The sequence below is a fragment of the Pteropus alecto genome, unplaced genomic scaffold, assembly GCF_000325575.1.
Source record: "Pteropus alecto unplaced genomic scaffold, ASM32557v1 scaffold42, whole genome shotgun sequence".
Lineage (NCBI taxonomy): Eukaryota > Metazoa > Chordata > Mammalia > Chiroptera > Pteropodidae > Pteropus > Pteropus alecto.
In genome coordinates, this window is record NW_006434825.1 from 16,222,225 (window position 1) to 16,241,521 (window position 19,297).

General features: G+C 47.8%; 1 protein-coding gene and 1 pseudogene across 8 annotated transcripts in view; one reads left to right on the forward strand and one right to left on the reverse strand.

Annotated features, from left to right (window-relative positions):
* FUK (fucokinase) overlaps nucleotides 1-9,944 on the reverse strand; it is a 19,443-nt gene extending 9,499 nt beyond the window's left edge. For 2 of the 8 annotated variants that reach the window (XM_025045271.1, XM_015587712.2), the window contains exons 1-11: nucleotides 9,582-9,944; nucleotides 8,352-8,584; nucleotides 4,417-4,521; nucleotides 3,915-4,066; nucleotides 3,554-3,604; nucleotides 2,673-2,798; nucleotides 2,327-2,399; nucleotides 1,819-1,916; nucleotides 1,337-1,417; nucleotides 675-794; nucleotides 319-490 (exon numbers count right to left, since the gene is read on the reverse strand). In XM_025045271.1, coding sequence (XP_024901039.1) covers nucleotides 319-490; nucleotides 675-794; nucleotides 1,337-1,417; nucleotides 1,819-1,916; nucleotides 2,327-2,399; nucleotides 2,673-2,798; nucleotides 3,554-3,604; nucleotides 3,915-4,066; nucleotides 4,417-4,498 — 955 coding nt within the window. In that variant the 5' untranslated portion in view covers nucleotides 4,499-4,521; nucleotides 8,352-8,584; nucleotides 9,582-9,944. Of the gene's footprint in view, nucleotides 1-318; nucleotides 491-674; nucleotides 795-1,336; nucleotides 1,418-1,818; nucleotides 1,917-2,326; nucleotides 2,400-2,672; nucleotides 2,799-3,553; nucleotides 3,605-3,753; nucleotides 3,805-3,914; nucleotides 4,067-4,416; nucleotides 4,522-8,351; nucleotides 8,585-9,478 lie in introns of all 8 variants that reach the window. The other 6 variants (XM_006909841.3, XM_015587710.2, XM_025045270.1 and 3 more) reach the window with 6 other exon arrangements.
* A 5,235-nt stretch (nucleotides 9,945-15,179) lies between these two features.
* Nucleotides 15,180-15,298, forward strand: LOC112478173 (annotated as a pseudogene).
* The last annotated feature ends 3,999 nt before the right edge of the window (nucleotides 15,299-19,297 follow it).

Consider the following 19,297-nt stretch of genomic DNA (forward strand, 5'->3'; position numbering starts at 1 on the left):
GACACATCATCAGAAGCTGGGAGGATGGGCACGGTGATGAGCTCATTGTGCCAATGGGGAAGCTGAGATCCAGAGAGGTTCAGCAACCTGCCTAAAGTCACACGGCTAGAAAGTGGAAAGACGGCAACTGGAGCCAAGGAATGAGACAAAAGGAAGAAAGGAAGAGGGTTATCTTGGGGGTGGAGGAGGGAGGGCTCTGGTACATGCACTAGGCCAGCCTGGTCCAGGAGCCCAGGGGCCAGGCAGGTGGCAGCCTCATTCTGGGGGTCCTCACTCCCATGGTCTCCCCACCTTGGAGAGCCGAAAGACGATACCCACCCATGGTGAGGGGCTGATCACGAAGCTCCCTCCACAGCTTGGCCCGGGCACCCTGCAGATAACCTGCGACGTCTGTGTTGCCTTGCCTGATCTCCGGGGGCTGCCCCGCCAGGAAGTCCTCCCTGCTCACATTCCGGGCCATGCACAGCAGGATGTCGAAAAATAGAGACAGCTGGGGCAAGAGTAGGAAGCACAGCTATTGGGGGGCTCCTAGGCCAAACTGCAGCAGTCCTATCCCCAGAGATGCTGACTCAGAGAGGGGAGGGGCTAGCCTGAGGTCGCAGAGCCAGGTCACCAGTGTCAAGGGCTTGCCCCCAGGCTATGGACCCCCAGCCTCCATCCCCACCTCCCATCACCTGGACAGGCTGGGCTCCAGAATCCAAGCCCATGTAGGTGCAGGCGTCCAGGGGTGGGCTCACGTGAGTGGCCAGGAGATGCTCAGCAGTCTCCACAGAGAAGAAGGTGACCCCAGAGACCTGGAAGAGCCCCCATGAGGGTCAGGTGTGGGGACCCTGGGGCCAGGCTTGGGCCAGAGTTGGGGAGGACACATGCAGATGGGCCAAGCAAGGCTGGCCACCATACCAAGCAGGGTTCTTCATGGTTTGGGCCACTCCAGCACCCAGGCTCCAGGCTTATTGGGGGTGGCTCCCACCAAGGGACCCTTCAACAGGCACTTTCTGGGACACTCCTCAATTTTCAGACCTCTTCCCAAACCTAGTTCTCCATCTTCCCCATGGTCTGGTCCCAGACCCTTACCTACCACTCCTACCCATGTCCCGAGTCAGGTTCTAGACTTCTTCCCGGCTGCACTCCTGAACTTGCTCACATTCTGGCTTGAGCCTTTGCAGTTCAGGACAAGACCCTTCTTCAGATTCTGGTTCTGCCTGCTCCTCTAAATGCCAGTTCCAGACCACATCAGATTCTAGTTCTATCCTGCTCCCAGAATCTTCTAGAAGGAGGGGGGCTCTGCTCCTTTCCCACGGGGCCCCCAAAGCCCCCAGCCAGGTGGCAGCCATACCAGTGGCACCCGCCCGTCAGGCCTGGCACACCGTCGTATCTCCGCCTCGGTGCCCTGGTAGTAAATGTCCAAAACGAGACCCTGCATGGGGGCGGACGACAGAGGAAGGGAAGGGAGGAAGGGAGGACCAGGAATGGGGGCACAACGAGGGTGCTCTCCAAACAAAAACCTAGGATACATGTCTGACAGGTACCAGCAGGCCCTCTGGGGAGCACCGTTGCACCCCTGACAATAAAAAAGGGCGGGCTCTGAAGGTCTTCACAGCCCCAGTGCAAGAACAGAGCCTGGCGTAGGGTCCATGTGCCATTTGAATTTGACAAAAGACTAAGTGAGCAAAAAAGCTGTTGCCACGGGGGAAACTCCTCCAAATCCAGACCACGACAGGAAGTCCAGGACCAGAGGCTGCCCAGAGCGCAGGAATGGGAGGCCACCCTGGGCTGGCTCAGCTGCCCGTGACGCTGCCACCACAGGGGACTGACTACCTGGGGGTCGGTGAGGTAGACGCCATGGTTCCGGGCGTAGGCTGTGCTCCCTGGCAAGGCGATCACTCTCGCTCCCCGGAAGCCGTCCCAGCTGATCCCTGTGGGTGGGTCAGTCAGGAGGCTCCCCAGGGCCCCCAACCCAAGGCAAACAGTCCCCAGCCAGGGAGAGGCAAGAGCTCAGTGCAAGGGCATCTTGGCACCTCTAAAAAGAAAATATGGTTTCCAAGCCAAAGAGACATTCCTCTGGGAGAATGACCTCCCCTCCCAAAGTTTTCCCACAGCCGCATGAGCCAGAAGACGCAGGGCTGGGTACGCCCATTTCATAGACTGGCCGGCAGAGGCCCTGCCGGAGAAGCCCTGCCTCTGAGTTTGGACTTCATCCTCCATAACTTATAGCTTCCCTCCTCAGTAGAGCAGTGAGCCAGGCCCAGAGGTGGCGGGCAAGGAAAGGCACAGCCCACCTCTGGCTATGACAAGAGAAGGCAATCCCAAGCCTTCTCAGGCTCACCTGGGTCGAGAGGAACAGACAGCCGCATATCGGTGCTGCAGACCCACACACCTGGTGGGCAGCCTGGGCCCAGCTGTAGGAGAGAAAGTGCAGCTGGTGGCCTGGCCCAGGGCTTCCTCTGCTCCCACACAGCCCAGTCTTGGCCTGTCCCAGTGCTCCCCAGACTCTCCTACCCATCTCCTGGGCCCACACCATCCCTGAGTGTGGCCAACACTAACTTTCTAAAGCTCTACCTAACTCTGAGTACACCAAGCCTCTCTTCCTGGCATCCCGTCTGAGCTACACAGACTGTAGCTGGTGGTGCAGCGAGAGAGGGACAAGGCCCCAGGGGAGCCGCTGGCCTCACCCGATAGCTCATGACGTCCAGCAAGCAGTCCAGGTTGCAGACCGTGGCCTCCACAGGGGCCCGGGGGTTCTCCACAGGGAGGCAGGTGAAGGCCCGGCCACAGTCATCGAAGGGGAAGTCTCGGCCCTGGAGGAGAAGCAGGGACAGGCAAGAGAACCCTTGGGGCAGAGAGCCTGGGGACACCCGGCTGGCTGTACGAAGGTGGAAAGTCAGCAAGTTAGAGGGATTTTTAAAAGTGATTTTCTCATGTAATTTTTTTCAGTTACATGATTATAGTATCAAGTTGGAAAATGCACATATGCCAAAAGAAAAACAGTCCCTCAAGAATAGTAACCATTGCCCTCATTCTGAGATATATCCTTTCAGACTTATATTCATATAGTCTTTTTTTGTTTTTACAAAAATGAGATTCTGAAAAGGTAGAGACACCAGAATACACACACACACGTTAAAACTGGGGAAATAAGAAATAAGATTGGGAACTATACAAAGCCAGACCCCATTTTAAGCATTCACTGGGTCATCTCAGCACATCTACACAAAGCAGAAACTGCTGCCATTTCACAGGCGAGGAAACTGAGGCCTAGAAAGAGTCACGTGACTTGCGTGAGGTCACAGAGCTGGCCAGTCTCTTCCCGATCAATGCACCGAGCTAGACCAACCAGTTCGCTGCCGTCTTAGTATTCCGCCGGGAGGATGTGCTGCTTATAATGTAGCCAGTTCCCTATTTCTGGACACTTAGATCAGTTCTGATTCTTCTGGGTTTGCACAACGAACACCTTGCACCCGCGCACAGGCAGAAAAGCCCTCAAGTCCCATCCAACCCCAAGAATCAACGGTGGCGGCCTTCTGCCTGGCGCCCTGCCCAATGTTCTACTAACCATGTGCAGGATGAGGATCCAGGCTGAGTGCAGGACATCAGATGTGACCACCTATTGAGAGTGGGATTCCGATTCTTCTGGGTTTGCACAACGAACACCTTGCACCCGCGCACAGGCAGAAAAGCCCTCAAGTCCCATCCAACCCCAAGAATCAACGGTGGCGGCCTTCTGCCTGGCGCCCTGCCCAATGTTCTACTAACCATGTGCAGGATGAGGATCCAGGCTGAGTGCAGGACATCAGATGTGACCACCTATTGAGAGTGGAAGAGCCCTGTTGACAGAGGCCGGGGCAAGAGGCGCCCAAGGATGGCACCCCAACACAAATCCACTCAGGCACCAAAGGAACGGCAGATGCACTCACTGTGAAGCCTGCCCGGGCGCTCAGGTGTTCGGCGGCCACCAGCAGGGCATTGAGGGTGGCTCCTCCACTGCCCACACAAGTCTCGGGGTCCTCCACGGCCAGTAACAGCGTTCCGGCAGGGATCTGCTCTCGCTTCTGACGCACTTCCAGCTCTGCGGTCAGAACGCAGCTGGCACCTGCCCCCCGAGCCGCCCGGCCCTAGTCCCAAGCGCCTAAAGCAAATCTACCAATAATCATTATTTTATCGTCTTTGAACCAGGAGTATGTCACGTAGTATAGCTTGTTAGATTTTTGCCCAACTTTGTGGGGTAAGTATAATCATTCCCACTTTATAGAGGAAAAAAATGAGTCTCAATAAAGTGACGTGATGCGTCTAAGGTCACATGGCTGGGAAGAAGCAAACTCTGGGTTTGAGCCCAGGTCTGCCTGGTTCCTGGGGCTGTAGGGGTATGTATGGTGAGGGTTCCACATCAGGGCAGGGTGAGGGCAGAGGGTTCCCTACCTCTCTGGAAGACCTCAACGCTGTCCTTGTATTGGCACGTCAGGATGACAACTGTCCAATCCACCCCCTTGGGCTGCTCCATTCTGGCCAAAGTTGATAGGCTTCCTGAAGAGATAGGGGCATATGTGATTTTTAAAATTATCATACTCTAAAATTGATTTTTTTGTATAGTTTTCTGAATTTTAACACATACATAGATTTAACACATATATAGATTGTATCTATAACACAATTATAGATACTCTAAAATTGATTTTTTTGTATAGTTTTCTGAATTTTAACACATTATAGATACCTGCACCAAAAAAAACTCCCACATGCTACCCTTTTAGAGTCACGCCCTCCTCCACCCCTCACCTCTGACAACCATCAATCAGCGCTCCATAACTAGAGTTGGAATGGCATCTCCTACAATTGGCTTCTTTCATCCAACATAATGCCTCTGAGATTCATCCAAGTTGGCTGAGCATATCAGTAGTTGTTTTGGGGTTTTTTTGGTTTTTTTTGCCAAGCAGTATTCTATTGCATGGATCTTCCACAGTCTGTTTCTCTATCCACTCACTGAAGGACATCTGGGCTGTTTACAGGTTTTGGCAATCATGAATAGACCTGCTATAAACATTTGTGTGCAGGTTTAGTACGAACACAAGACTTCATCTCTCCAGGCGGTTACCCCAGTAGGGGATTGCTGGGTCATGTGATGAGTGTATCTTTGAATTTCTCAATCTAGGTGCATATGATTTTCTCAGGAGAAGAAGTAAGGGGAGCGGGAGCTGGCAGTGAGGGGCGGTGGTAGACAGTGGGTCCCACCGTAAAGCGAGGGGCTGCCCTTTTCTGTACCACCGGCCCTTCATCATTCAGTCACTGACCGTGAGCTGGGGGAGGGACAGTCTAGCCTCCCAGGCTCCTGAGGCTGACGGCAATTTCATGGAGAAGGGGGCATCTCTGGGAGGGGTGCACCAGCCTATTCAAGGGGATCTGGGCAGAGCACCAACAGCGCCCACTACAGGGGCCTCAGAGGGGACCTCCCCTCCCAGGGGCTCCAAGCCTAAAGAAGGCTGCAAACCCACCTGTCAGCCATCTTCCTCCAGGGCATCCTGAGCGAGGGGAAAGTGAGGCCAAAGCAATGGCTTCACACCTTCCTATGCCCCACAACACTTCTCTCCTACCAGAGGAGAAACCAGTCTGACTCTTGAGCCCCTGGCCTCCCCAGTACCTCAGCAGACAAGTCCCCAGGAGTGCCCTGGCATCCACCTCTGGCAGGGTCACGGCTGCAGTACCACGAAGCAGCCCACACCCACCTCTTCCCTCCAGCCCCAAAGCTCAGTGTCAGGAGAAATGCGGGAGCTAGCTGCATGCCACCCCAGAGGCACCTGGAATGCATGTCCAGCAGTCAGCCTACGCCCCAGCCAGAGCCAGCAGGAACCCTGAACCTCAGCAAGTCTCTTCTTATGCCAGACTCTACTGCCACCAAGCCAATGGTTAAGGTTGACAGACAACACAACTTAGCAACACTCACGCTCCCGTGAGCTTTCAGGGAAAGCCTCCACCAATAGAAACTGCTCTGCTCCCCGCTCAGCCCAGGAGGGTAATCCAGAGTGTAAATCTGAACTAGAGATCTTGGCCAGGCACCTGAGGGCAAAGGCATTTCCCAGGATGCCCAGATGGAGGGATTCCAGCCTGGCCACGAGCTCACTGTGTGATCTTTGGCACCACTAACCGTCTTGGGCGTCCTGCAGCAGGAAGTATAACAAGATACCCCCAGCTTGTTTACATGGAAGCCATGTTTCCCATCAACTGCTCCCAACCAAACATTCAGGAACGAGACAGACTGATTCCTGCAAGATGGGGAGTCCTGGAGCCAAGACGGGCCATCTTTTTCTCCAGGACTCCCCACAGACCCAACAGAAACTGTCTTAGAAGGACACTGCGGTCTGAGACTCTTTCCACCCATCCCTCCCTCCTCCCTTCCTTCCTTCCCGTGCTCCTTCACAGGGAGCAGACTAACAGCCCTCCCTGCCTTCTCCAGCTACCTCCCCCAATAAATCTAATCCCATCTTAGTCTCTTCTCCAAGAATTCAAACCAACATGGGGAGTACAATATCCTCTCCCTCTTGGCACTTTCAAAGGAAAAATCACTGTAAGAACCTCTAACTTAATGTGCGGGAAGTACTATCTTTACTCTATAGAATAGATGATAAAGAAACTGAGTCACAGAGATTAAAGTCACATGCCCAAGGTCACACAGCTAGCAAATGGCAGACCCTTTTGTTCCAGAGTCCATTCTCTTAACCACTACACTGAACCAATTTTGTAGGATTTAAAAAAGGACAAAAGGAGTAAATATATATAAAGTGCTCAAAACAAGGTGACAATGAAACGAGAATGACATTAATGATAACGGCCACTAAGAGGGAGCTCACCCACTCTGGCCCACAGATGAGTTTTTCATTCTCACAATACCCCTGCAGGGTAAGTATTCTGTCCACTTTACAGATGCTTGTAGATGCTGCAGCCATGACTGGGACCTGGGTCTCTCCGATTCTTATTCAGGTAATGGTGATAACGGTGCTTGGTCCCATGCAAAGGTGACGAAAAAGACCAAGGAGAGTCCAAAGGTCTGACCCCAGTCTTAGTCTCTGCATAGTGACTGGGAAAAATGGGCAGGTGAGGTCATGGCCAGAGGTGGGAGGGCAGCCCTATCTGGACTGCACCCTACTACAGGCTAGGGCAGAGGAACAGTTCTGGGCTGGGAATCAGCCCCCAGGGCTCTGTACCCATGTCTGCCTCTTTCTGTGTGATCCTAAAACAGGTTACTTAACCTCTCTAAGCCTCAGTTTCCTAATCTGAAAACTAGGGCCAACAGGCCTAGGACTGCTGTCAGTATTAAACAAAACATCAAATACATGGCAGACAGTAGAAGCTCAATAAACGGTACTTCTCTCCAGTAGGAAGACACCAGAAGAGTTTAACTTGTTCCTGAATCTAGTAGAAATGAAAGCTCTGAAATATTCTCCTGGTCAAAGACGTCCCAGAAGAAGGAAAAATCAGGGAAAGCCTTAGTGAAGCAAGCAAGGCTGAGGAGCATGCTAGATCAGTCAAAAAGGTATTTTATGATAACATAAAAGGTGGAATGATACTCATAGCTAACACTTAGGGAGTGCTTTTTTCAGGCACCACACCAAAGGCATTGTAGTATCAGCTCATATTATACACTCAATAGTCCTCTATATGAGTTGGATCTTATCACACTCACAGTATAGATAAAGAAACTGTAGCTTAAAGATATGAAATAATCTGCCCAAGGTCATATACAGCTAGTACTGCCAGGTGTTTCCAAGTCTAAGGTTCATGTTCTTAACTATCCTGTAGGAATAAGGCACCTCACTTGGAGTCTCTGCCCTATCATACTTGACATCTGTACAGAAAACTCAGAAAATAGACTTCTATTCCAACATTCTGCCCACTTTTAATACTGAGGCCAAATTGAAATATTATTTAATGTCCTCAGTCACATGCTGCCCAAAATTGGGATAGGGAAGGGGAGCCAGGAACAGCATAAAATAATAAGGCCTTTTCGGGCCCATCCAGGGATACTAATAAAAAAAACCAGACAAACAAACAAGCAAATAAATAAAATAATAAGGCCTCTTTGGATATGCTTTTTGAAGAAAGGTAAGACAGGGACTTTGCATTTTAGAGCTTTAAAGCAAAAAAAAGGGGGCACATGGAGGGATCTGATTTGCCTTTTGAAAAGAAAAAGGCAGAAGAAAGTTGACTAGGAATAAAATCACATTGTAAATTATGCAAGAGGCAAGTACAATAATCCCCCCTTATCCATGGGGGATACTCCAAGAATACCAGTGGATGCCTGAAACATCAGATAGTACAGAACCTTATACATATTATGCTTTCTCCTATACATACATACATACCTATTAAGACTTGCTTTGGATGGTATCCTTTCTCCTTAATCGACTTCTTTAACTCTGCAGAAATGTGGCAGCAGCTTCTTCATCAGCAGACACCGCCTCTCCAGTAATTTTTATGTTTTTCAATCCACATCTGTTCCCGAATCTGTGTAACCATCTCTTACTTGCAGTAAATGGCTTGGTATCACTCGTTTCAGGGGTCCGTTGCTGAAGTCTTCATACAGGCTCAATGCTTTCTGGTGCAACACATGGCCATCAATTGGAACACATTTTCTGCTCATGTCTTCTACCCACGAATAGCTTCCCTATCTTAATCAAGCATTTATCCCGCACTATTGCGGTAACTTTTGCAGTTTGAGGTGTGACAGCAAAACTAGCATGAATTTCTTTTTCCTTCTTCACAATTTCACGGATAGAAGATTCATTCTTACCATAGATCTTAGATACCTCAGCATATGATTTTTTTTCTTTCCTTATTAAGTCAAGAACTTTCACCTTTTCATTTAAAAGAAACACTTTATGGCTTCTCTTCGGCATATCCGAATCACCGGCATTACTACTCTTGCACTTTGGGGCCATTATTAAGTAAAATAAGGGTTACTTGAACATAAGCACTGCCATACCTGACAGTTGATCTGACAACCAAGAAGGCTACTAAGTGACTAGCCAGCTAGTACCATATACAGCCTGGATAAGTGGGACAAAGGGATGGAATACACCCCAGGCAGGAAGGAACAGGATGGGGGAAGATTACATTAAGCTACTCCGAACTTCTCATAATTTAAAATACACGTCGTTTAATATTTTCAGACTGCTGACTTCAAGTAATTGAAACCGTGGAAGGCAAAACATCAGATAAAGGGGGGAACTACCGTAATTGAGATTTGTGCATAATAAGGAGACCCCATAGGGCGAACTGAGGCAGAAGGGGCCTCAAAGCAAAGTCAGTAGCCTCCAGCATCCAGCGCCCCATCTACTCTTTAGTGAAGAGCCCCTGGGGCCCTTATCCCCCCTCCCTGTCCCCAGCGTTCCCAGATCCCGAAACTCCCACTGAAAGACCCAAAGGAGTAACAGAACCTGCAGACGCCCCCTACGGCCACAGGGCACTCTGGGGGCGCCAGCACAGTCACCTGAAACTCTTGCCTCCTTCTTGCCCCTTGGAGAGGACAGACCAGGAAAGGGCAAGGGTGACTCACGAGGAATAGGAAGGGGCGACCTCCCAGACACAAGTACCTGCGTCCGCCGGGTGCTAGGCTTGGCGGGCTCTTTAATGTGGTGCTGCGCGTCCTTTCGCAGCGCACCCTGGGAAATGTACTTTCACTCCTCTGCCCGCCCTGGTTTGTTCTCTCCAAAACCCCAGCTTCCGGCGGTCCGGAGGGCGAGCGCATATGGTGAGGGTAGGCAAGCAGATACGGTCAGGGCATCGCTTTCCGAAAGGGCTGTGTCTTCAGAATCAGAAGTAAGGTGAGGCGAGTAGGCGGCTCCCTGGGCCAGCAAAACTACAACTCCCAAAGGAACCAATACCTCTTAAAGATACAGGCTTTTTTTTCCGGAACTCGAGGTTTCAGGCTTTGGGTTTGTTTAAACCCCCGGGTCGAGAACTGGGGCAGCTGTTTTTCTCTAGAGAAAAAAATCCTAGGCGGGGGAAGGTGGGGGCGGTGGAGGTGGTGGGGGCAAGGATCATACATGTTGCACGAGCGTCTACAGTTGGATTGGCAATTAACAGTGCTTTCTGGGGCGGAGGAGAGGTTCAGCACGTAGGTCCTTCCGGAAGAAAGGTTCTAATTCTGCAGTGCGAAGGGGAACCGCGGCTTTTTGGAAAAGTTGTGTATAGCAGCCTTGTTTGTAATAGCGAAAAATTGGAAATACTCTCTAGGGTACTGAGAAGAAATAAACTAAGCACATCCATGCAATGGAGTAGTATTCAGTAGTTAGAATCAGGTAGAAGTGTATGTATGTACAGGAGGAAATGGTGTTCAATACATCTTGTTAAGGGAAAAGCAAGTTGTAGAACATAGGGGAAGCCATTCATGTCAAAAATAATGCATATGCACACCTAGCATGCATAGGAACAGGATTGGAAGGGAGTACATGGGGCAGAGACAGCTAGGAATGGGGAGAGGCAAGAACTTAAGCTTTATCTGTATTGTTTGAATTTTTCTTACAAGAACATACTTTCCAAATCTACTGTCCTTAATAGGGAGCCGGACAGGCCCTGCCTTTACTCTCAAAGGAGATAAGGTCCTACTCTAACTCTGTGTAATCTGGGCCAGTCAATTGGTTACTCTGTGTCTCCTTGACACAATCTCTAAAATGGGGTAGTAATAGTACCAAATGCCTGAGATTGTCATGAGGATAAGATAAAATGCTTGACTCCATAGTAAATGCTCGAAAAATACTAACCATTTGAAAAAGAGAAAAATTCTGAGATGTCCTAAATTAAATCACAGCAGTCTGGAGGGTGGGAGGAAGAGGTAAGTGGTTAATCAATTAACCGCCTGCAGGCCAAAACCAACAAAAGACTGCTCACATTCCTGAACGTGTGTGAAAACTTTCAATCAACTTACAGGTGCCGATCTAAAAAAAAAAAATAGCAAACCACCAGACTCTATCCTGCTTATTATGCATGAGCTTTCTGGCTTGTTGCCCACAACCCATCCAGAAGTTGGAAATGTTTCTTCCTTACTGACTATGCACCTATCCTAGAACAGTCCCTTTCGCCTCCCGCCCCATTCCATTATCTATAGCCAACATAAATTTTTTCAAAACAATTTACATCTTTCTTCTCCAAACTCATTGCATAAGGGAGACTTCTCCCCCCTCCCAGCTCTGGGACTGCGGGTATGTTCTTCAGCCAGCCCTGCTTCTAGTGGTTTAGACTATATGTCCCAGGGTGTGGTCCTTTTTTGGACTAGCAATGACTCACTAAACCCTGTCACAAAAGCTTTGAGCTGTAAAGATTTTCTGTTTAACCTATCATGATTATTTTTATTGTTATTTCCGTGCTGATCCATTAAAGCAGGGTCTTCGGTTTGTCCACTGTTGTATCCTCGGTCACTAGAACAGTGCCTAGGACATTATAGGTGGTGAAAAAAATCTGTCGAATCAATGAATAAAGAGCAGTCCTCTGCTCAGCTCCCACGACCCCACCTCCTCCCCTAAATCTCTCTCCTTTCCTCAAAGTCTTCTCCCACTAGAGTCATTCTCCTTTCTTCGCTTGGCCCAGGTCTCATCCTCCTTCCCACACTTCAGTGCCTGCTCTTCCTTCTGTGAACCCAGGAGGCCTCCAGGGAAGTGATGAGCTGCCTCCCGCTGCTGCTGTTCTCATCAATGCAGATCCCCATTCTGCAGCAGAGTGGGAGGCAGGGATGCCTGCAGCTGCAGCTTAGGTGGGAGCTCAAGGAAAACAATGAGGCGAAGGGCTTCACCCTGCCTCCTAGAGCAGGCATACTGGAGGAGTGGGGGTGGTTGCAAGGCCACTCGCACTTCTTAGCCTAAGAAGCAAGGATATTTAAGGAGGGTTTTTAATAAGGTGAAACCCTCAGTGCAATCTGTCAGCAGCAGGCACAAAAACACATAGCTCTCTGCTGTCTAGGGTAGACAGAGCCATAAAAAAAAATATTCTGATGTTGTTAATACAGGGTAGAATCTAGTGGTTAAATACAAGGGTGTGAAATCAGACAAATCCAAATTCCCATCACTTTCTTTGTGAGTGAGCCACTCAACCCCTTTGAGCCTTCATTTCATCTGTAAGGCTACAATAGTATTTACCTCATCAGGTTGTTGGAGGATTCAAGGAGCTAATGCACATAAAAGGGTTAGCACAGTGCCTGGATAGAGTAGGTATCAAACTTCCTTATTAGTAAACAAACATGGCAGTGAGTGGAGAGTACAGGTACCAGAAGGCTTCCTAGAGGAGGGGCAATCTGCAGGGCCCTGCATGAGATGTGTGGCTGCTGCTGATAGCAGGATGTCCCTCAGGAATCCAGGACTGCCCATGGAGATATCTTAAGCTGGGTGCCCCAGATGCAGAGCCTGAGACAGGGATTCTTGTGCAAATGATTGATTAGGGCAATGAGGGAAGCAGGATATGGCATGTGAAGAAGCCAAGCGAAGATGTAGGTTCAGCTAAGTCTAGCCTCAGTATGATCCTACAGTGAGCTCTGAAACATTAAATGCACCACAGGGTTTATCCCTCTTAGAAGCCAGGGAGCTAGACTTTGTACCCCACTTCAGTCATTCATGGGCTGTGGGCCACTGGGGGGTGGGGAGGGAGGAGCATAATTTCCCAGGCATCTCTGGGCAAAGCAGCTCATGGACTGAGAAGAATTCTCCACAGAAGGGTGAAGCTGTGAGCCATTAGCAGCCAACACAACAGCTGGAGAATGGGTGTACCATCCCTTAAAGGGATGTCACCAATAGCATTTACTACAGGGAGACTGGCGAAAAGATGGGAACTGGATGAAGACAATGGGGAGAGGACATTAAACTCTCCTGCTGGAACTTCCAAAGAGAAAATGAAACAGCCGGTGTGGTTTTTAAAAATTAAAACACAGACTTGAAAGCATAACCAAACAGCGAACACTTTGGGGAGAGCTATTAAGTGTGCTTCATCATTAAGTGGCCCCTCTTCACTTACGCCTGACCATTGCCATTGGCAAATGTCTTGTGCAGTATTTTCCAAAGAGTGCTTCTATAGGATGTTAAAAAGTGTTGCTGCAGAGAGGGTGCAGAATCATTAAACAAAGGTAGATAGGTTTATTTTCTTCTTAGAACTTTTAAAAATTGATATACTAGATAAACAAAATATAGTATATCCATACAATGTAATATTATTGAGCCATAAAAAGAATGAAATACTAATACACGCTACCACATGGATGAACCTTGAAAACATGCTAAGTGAAAGAAGTCAAGACACGAAAGACCATATATGTATGATTTCGTTTATATATCTAGAATAGGTAAATCCATAGAGACAGAAAACAGTGGTTGCTAGGGGCTGGGGTGGGGAGATGGGGAGTGATTGCTTAATGGATACAGGGTTTTCTTCTGGGAATGAAGAAAATGTTTTGGGACTAAAGGGACTGGTTACAAAACACTGAATTGTATGCTTAAAATATTAATGTTATGTAAATTTCACCTCACTACAAAAAAAAAAAAACCTCAGCCTGCTTGTTGCTAATGGGTGTCACTGCTCTCAGGCCTTCTCAGTGGACAAGGAAGGGAGATGAGGAAATTAAGAAGTATAAATTGGCAGTTACGAAATAGTCATGGGGATTTAAAGTACAGCACAGGGAATACAGTTAATAATATTGTAATAACTATGTGTGGTGCCAGGTGGCTACCAGACTTATAAGGGGGATAACTTCAAAAGTTATATAAATGTTTAACCACTATGCTGTACACCTGAAATTAATATAATATTGAATGTCAACTGTAATTGAAAAATATTTAAATAAAAAAAGAAATTGCTAGTTCAAATGGTGTATGTGTAATTAGAGGATATTACCAAGCTGCTCTTCATAGAGGCTGTACAGATTTCAGTCACACTGGCAGTGTGCAAGAATCTTTCTTCCCCACACTCTTGCCAAGATAGCTGTCAAGCTTTTTGATCTTTGCCAATCTGATAGGTGAAAAATGATATCTCAGCATGGCTTTAATTTGCATTTCTTTTACTAACAGTGAAGCTCTGAGAAAATAAGTGTTGGCAGGGATGTGGAGAAACGAACCCTTGTGCACCGTTGTTGGGAATGTAAAATGGTAAAGCCACTGTGGAAAATGTTCCGGTGGTTCCTCAAAAAATGAAAAACAGAATTTTATCTTACAATCCAACAACTTCACTTCTGGGTATATAACTAAAAGAATTGAAAGCGGGACTTAAAGAGATATTTGTACACCCATGTTCATAGCAGCATTATTTGCAATAGCCAAAAGATGGGAGCAACCCGAGTGCCCATCAGCGGGTGAATGGATAAAACGTGGTATATACATACAATGGGATGTTATTCAGCCTAAAAAAGGAAGGAAATTGTGACATGTGCTATAGCATGGGTGAACACTGAGGACATTCTAACTGAAACAAGCCAGACACAAAAGGACAAATACTGTCTTCATACTTAAATGACATCATAGTCAGATTCATAGAGAAAGTAGAATGGTGATTGTCAGGAACTGGGAGGGGAGAGAATGTGAGGATTGTTTGTTTACTGGGTTTATATAAAAAGAGTTCTATGGCTGGATGGTGGTGATGGTGACACAATAATGTGAATGTACTCAACACCACTGAACTGTACACTTAAAGTTGGTTAAGAAGGTAAATTTTACATTATATGTGTTTTACCAATTTTTTTTTTTAAAGGAATCTCTGCAACTTTTCACGTAAGAGCTGTTGTGTTTCGTTTTCTGTGAACTATATGTTCATATCCTTTTCACTGCTGGTGTCTTGGTCATCTGATTTGCAAAAATATTTTGTATTAGACTTTTACCTCTAATAAAAAATTGCAAAAATTTCTTCCGTTTTTCCATTGACTTGGTTTTTGTTGATTGTTGTTATTGTTGGTGGTTTGGTTTGCTAGGTATGAGGTGGAGCTCTGAAATATTTTTAAACCATTTTATTATGGACAATTTCAGTACATGCGAAAATAGAAAAAAATGTTATGAACCCCAGATAATCATCATCTCCCAGCTCCAACAATAATCAACCTTGTCGTATCTATACCTTCCCCCCAATCCTGAATTATTTTGAACCAAACCCCAGATATCTTACTCCCCACAAATATGATTTCAGTATATATCACTAAATAAGTTCTCTTAAAAAAAAAAAAAAAAAACTACTGCCATGCCACCCTGAAGGTCCCCGATTTCCTCTGATCTCGGAAGCTAAGTAGGGTCGGGCCTGGTTAGTACTTGGATGGGAGACCACCTAGGAAGACCAGGTGTTGTGGGCATAAAACAAAAACAAACCACACCATTAGCACACTTAAAATGAACAATTACCTAGTATCCAATAGTCAGTGTTCAAATTTCCTCTATTTCATACAATTTTTTTTTTCCAGTTTGTTTGAATCAGGATTCAAATAAAGTTCATACATTACAATTGGTCGATATGGTTTTTTAAAACTTAGATTCTCCTCTAGGTCTTTTTTTAATTGCAATGTATTCATTGAAGAAACTGGGTTATTTGTCCTGTACAGTTTCTCACTGAATTTTGTTGATTGCACCCCCGCCCCCCACTATGGTTTCAAATAGCATGTTCCTCTGATAACTGTATTTTCTGTACACTGGTGTTGTCACATTTGGGGCGATTTCTTTTTTTTTTTTTTTTTGGCACTACTTTCAGAGTATCGCACTTCCATTAGGATCAGTTATCTGTCTTCGGATGACTCCAGTTGTCTATTTTTCATGATATTGGTAGCCACTGGTAATTTTGGCCTAGATCCATTAATTTATTGAGAGTTGGATTAATTTTCTAGCAGATGGTTCCCCAATTGTCCCTGCACTGTTTATAGAATAATTCATCTTCTTCCCCCACTTATTTGAAATTTATTTTTATCATAAGCCAAATTTCCATGAATATTTGAGTTTATTTCAAGACTTGCAGGTCTGTGTCAAGAATCTATCATACTATTTTAACTGTACCTTTATGATATCTAATACCTACAAGGGCTAACACCCTTCACTACTATTCATTTTGCAAAACTTTCTTGACTACTCTGGCTTGTTGTTTTTCCAAACAAATTTTTTAAATCAATTTATCTACTCTTCCTTCCCATGTCAAAAACAAACAAAACTGCTGGTATTTGTACTGAGACCATATTAAATTTATAGATTGATTTGCTTTTGATAGTCATCCTATCCAAGATCTTAGTATTTTTTTTCCGTTTCGTTTTTATAATTCTAAAAGGTAAGGTATATTATTATTATTATTCCCATCTTACGGATAAAAGAAATGTAACTTTCTCTGGGTCACACATACCATTAGGTGTGGGAGCTGCCAGGTTGGTCTGACTTTAAGCCCAGGGAGGGAGCCTGTTCCTCTTTGCACTTTGCTGCTTAGTAGCTGTCTGCCTCCAAAGCCTTGTGCTCTCATCCACCATGTCCCCTGGCCTGTTTCACTGCCTCTCTTTCATTGGACAATTTACCTGCAAAGCTAGGCTTTTAAATGAATGATGCAAATTCAATTGCTATGCAAGGGGTGAGGCTCACGTGGGGCCGAGGCAGCTGGGGAGGATCTTCTAGGGAAGGAAAAACACAAGGTAGACTTTGGACAGTCAGGCAGAATTTGGGTGGGTGGAGAAGATGGTAAAGCACAACCAGCAAGGAGAAATGAGTGAACCAATGTGACTTCTAATTGGAAGGTAATGAGGGTGATGATGGGGGATTCTGTTGGAACTGAGGGACAGAAAGGGTTCCTCTGTTCTGCCCATAAAAGGGCATCTTAATTTTCCTTGAATAATCCACTAGGGTTATTCCCTCCTGCCAGTGAGGGAATGTTGCCATTGCATGGGCTGAATAATCCACTAGGGAGATTTGGGAGATGGATGTAAACTCCAAAAGTCTCATTGACCTCCTGCCAGTGAGGGAATGTTGCCATTGCATGGGATTCAGGTTCAGAGCCAAAGCTCTTGCAGGGCCTGGCAACTGGTTTCATTGGTAGAGTATGGGGTTGCGTGTGGATCACTTAGCCTCCCACAGCCTGTGATGGGGACACAAATCTAAAGGAAACAGAAAAGCATTCCAGAGTCAGCCTTAGTCAGGGTCCAATGCCTCTGGTAGCCACTTGGACCTAGGGAACAACTCATCCACTCTTTTGGACCTTGGTGTATAGAAGAGAAGCTTAGAGCCTGGGCCCCCAGGACTCAGAGGGGATACCCTCTTTGTTAAAGATAAACAAAGCTGGACGCTAGATAAAGTGGTAAAGACAGACTTTAACCAGTAATAACTATTGCGATAAGGAAGAGGGTCCAGCGTGAACTGAACTCAACTTGGACTCGTCCAGAAGTGACCAGATGTTTTAAAGGGAGTTTGAGGGAGTATGGAAGAAGGTGAGCAGCGGCTCAGTAGAATCAGGGGAGTGAAAGATGAAAGGGTTGGTTGGTTTAACTGCTGATTAGGCCAGCTGTGTCTGTTACCCGGTGATTATGGGAGTTAGGACTCTATCTTCTCGAGGGACTTGAAGACAGAGGTCCTATCTTTCCTGATAGGAATGCCTTCCTGGTCCGTGGGAAAGATACGCCTGAGTTGTAGGAGATACATATACATCCCAAAGGGACAGAAGTAGGAGTCACAATTGTAAGCCCTTTCTAATAAATGCTCTAATAAGAGGTAGTCAGGGGTCTATCATTGGGGGTTGGCTAGAACAGTAAATTCTTTGGGCAGCCTTGAGTTTTATCAGGCAGGCACTTTAAAGGGGTCTACGATCATCCTAGGGCATGTGGCTTTGAGCTGCTAGAAACTATGTTATTGTGTTTTAATGTAAGGGGAAGAAGGTGGATGAAAGAATTTGCATTGAGTTTAGTTTTTAAAGGCCAAGGTTGAGGCCTATGAGAGAACAGGTCTCAGAGGAACCTGGTCAAGCAGAGAATCTTTGTTACCTTACAGCTGAAGAGTCTGAGATCATGGCTGAGGATGATGGTCACCAAGTTTCCCCTTCAGAGGTCTGTAGCATCCAGAACACCAGGGCAACAGGTGGTAAGGAGGGCCTGCCTACCTGGGTAGGTGTGAGAGTCACTCTCAGGTACCTGACAAATCAAAAATCCACCTCCTCACCTCGTGCTCCCCTGCCTGTTTTAGGTCAGAGCTCACCCAGATTCTACTGAGCTGACCCCGTCAGAACTTTACCCAACAAACCCCAACAGAAGCAGTTTCTCAAAGTGGTTCCCCAGCAAGCAGCATCCGCAGCATCTGGGAGCTTGTTATAAATGCAAATTCTCTGGCCCACTGGAGTTGATGAAACAGAAAGTGGGGGTGTGAGCCAGCACACAGGCCTCCCCTCTGCCAGAGCGGATGAAGCTTGGATGGTGAAACTGCAGTCGGCCTGAAACTTCATAAAGGATTTGAGCTAGGTTTGGAAGTGTGGAAAGGGGAAGACATGGAAAAACATGTACAATGTGTGCACCTTACCCTAAGCAGTAGGGAGCTAAGGGTATCTAACAGAAGAAGAGTGAGACTGGAATGAGAAGGGTACCCCAGTGCGTGAGCGCTCCAAGAAACCCACAGACATTCGCCTCCTTTTCCTAGGTGGAGAAAACCCCACACCCACGCAGCTCCCGGAGCTCTCTCCTCGGGCTTGGACTCAGCAGCCCCGCCGCACGTCCGTTTTGCAGAGCCCAGGCATGAAGCCAGCTAGCCTCAGGTCACGGCTCTTCGCGAGCGCCAGTGGAAACGGTACCCGGGATGCGCGTCGCGGGGGAGCCTCTCCTCCAGCCCGGCTTGGCCGCAGCTGGCCGCAATCGCGTCTAACAGGCATCCCGGACTAGTCTGCACCTTCCTGGGAGTCCAACGCGGACCCGCGGAACAGCACGCCCATATCTGTTTCCTACGCCGTCCCGGCCTTCTGGGAACGGAGATTTCCCATCCCCCCACCCCTCCAGCGCGGTGGACCCCCGAGCCCCGGCCGAACTACAAAGCCCACAAGCCATAGCGCGCGCGCGCTGTCTTTTGGGAGTAGTAGTCCTGGATGAGGGGTACCCCTGTCATTTCAGAGCTGGCTGGACTCCACATCCCAGCATGCCCGCGCGCGTGCAGGAGGAGGAGGTAGAGGAGAGACCCGGAGGATATGAATGGGGAGGGGGCAGCCGCCTCCCTTTCCCCCACCCTTCCCTTCTAGCTGGGCCGGGGTGGGGGGAGGGGCCGGACCGAGGTGGCGGCGGCGGCGGCTCGCTCCGGTAGGGCAGGGCCGGCGAGGGCGGGACTGGCCCGCTGCGGGCGGACGAGGGAGCCGCGGA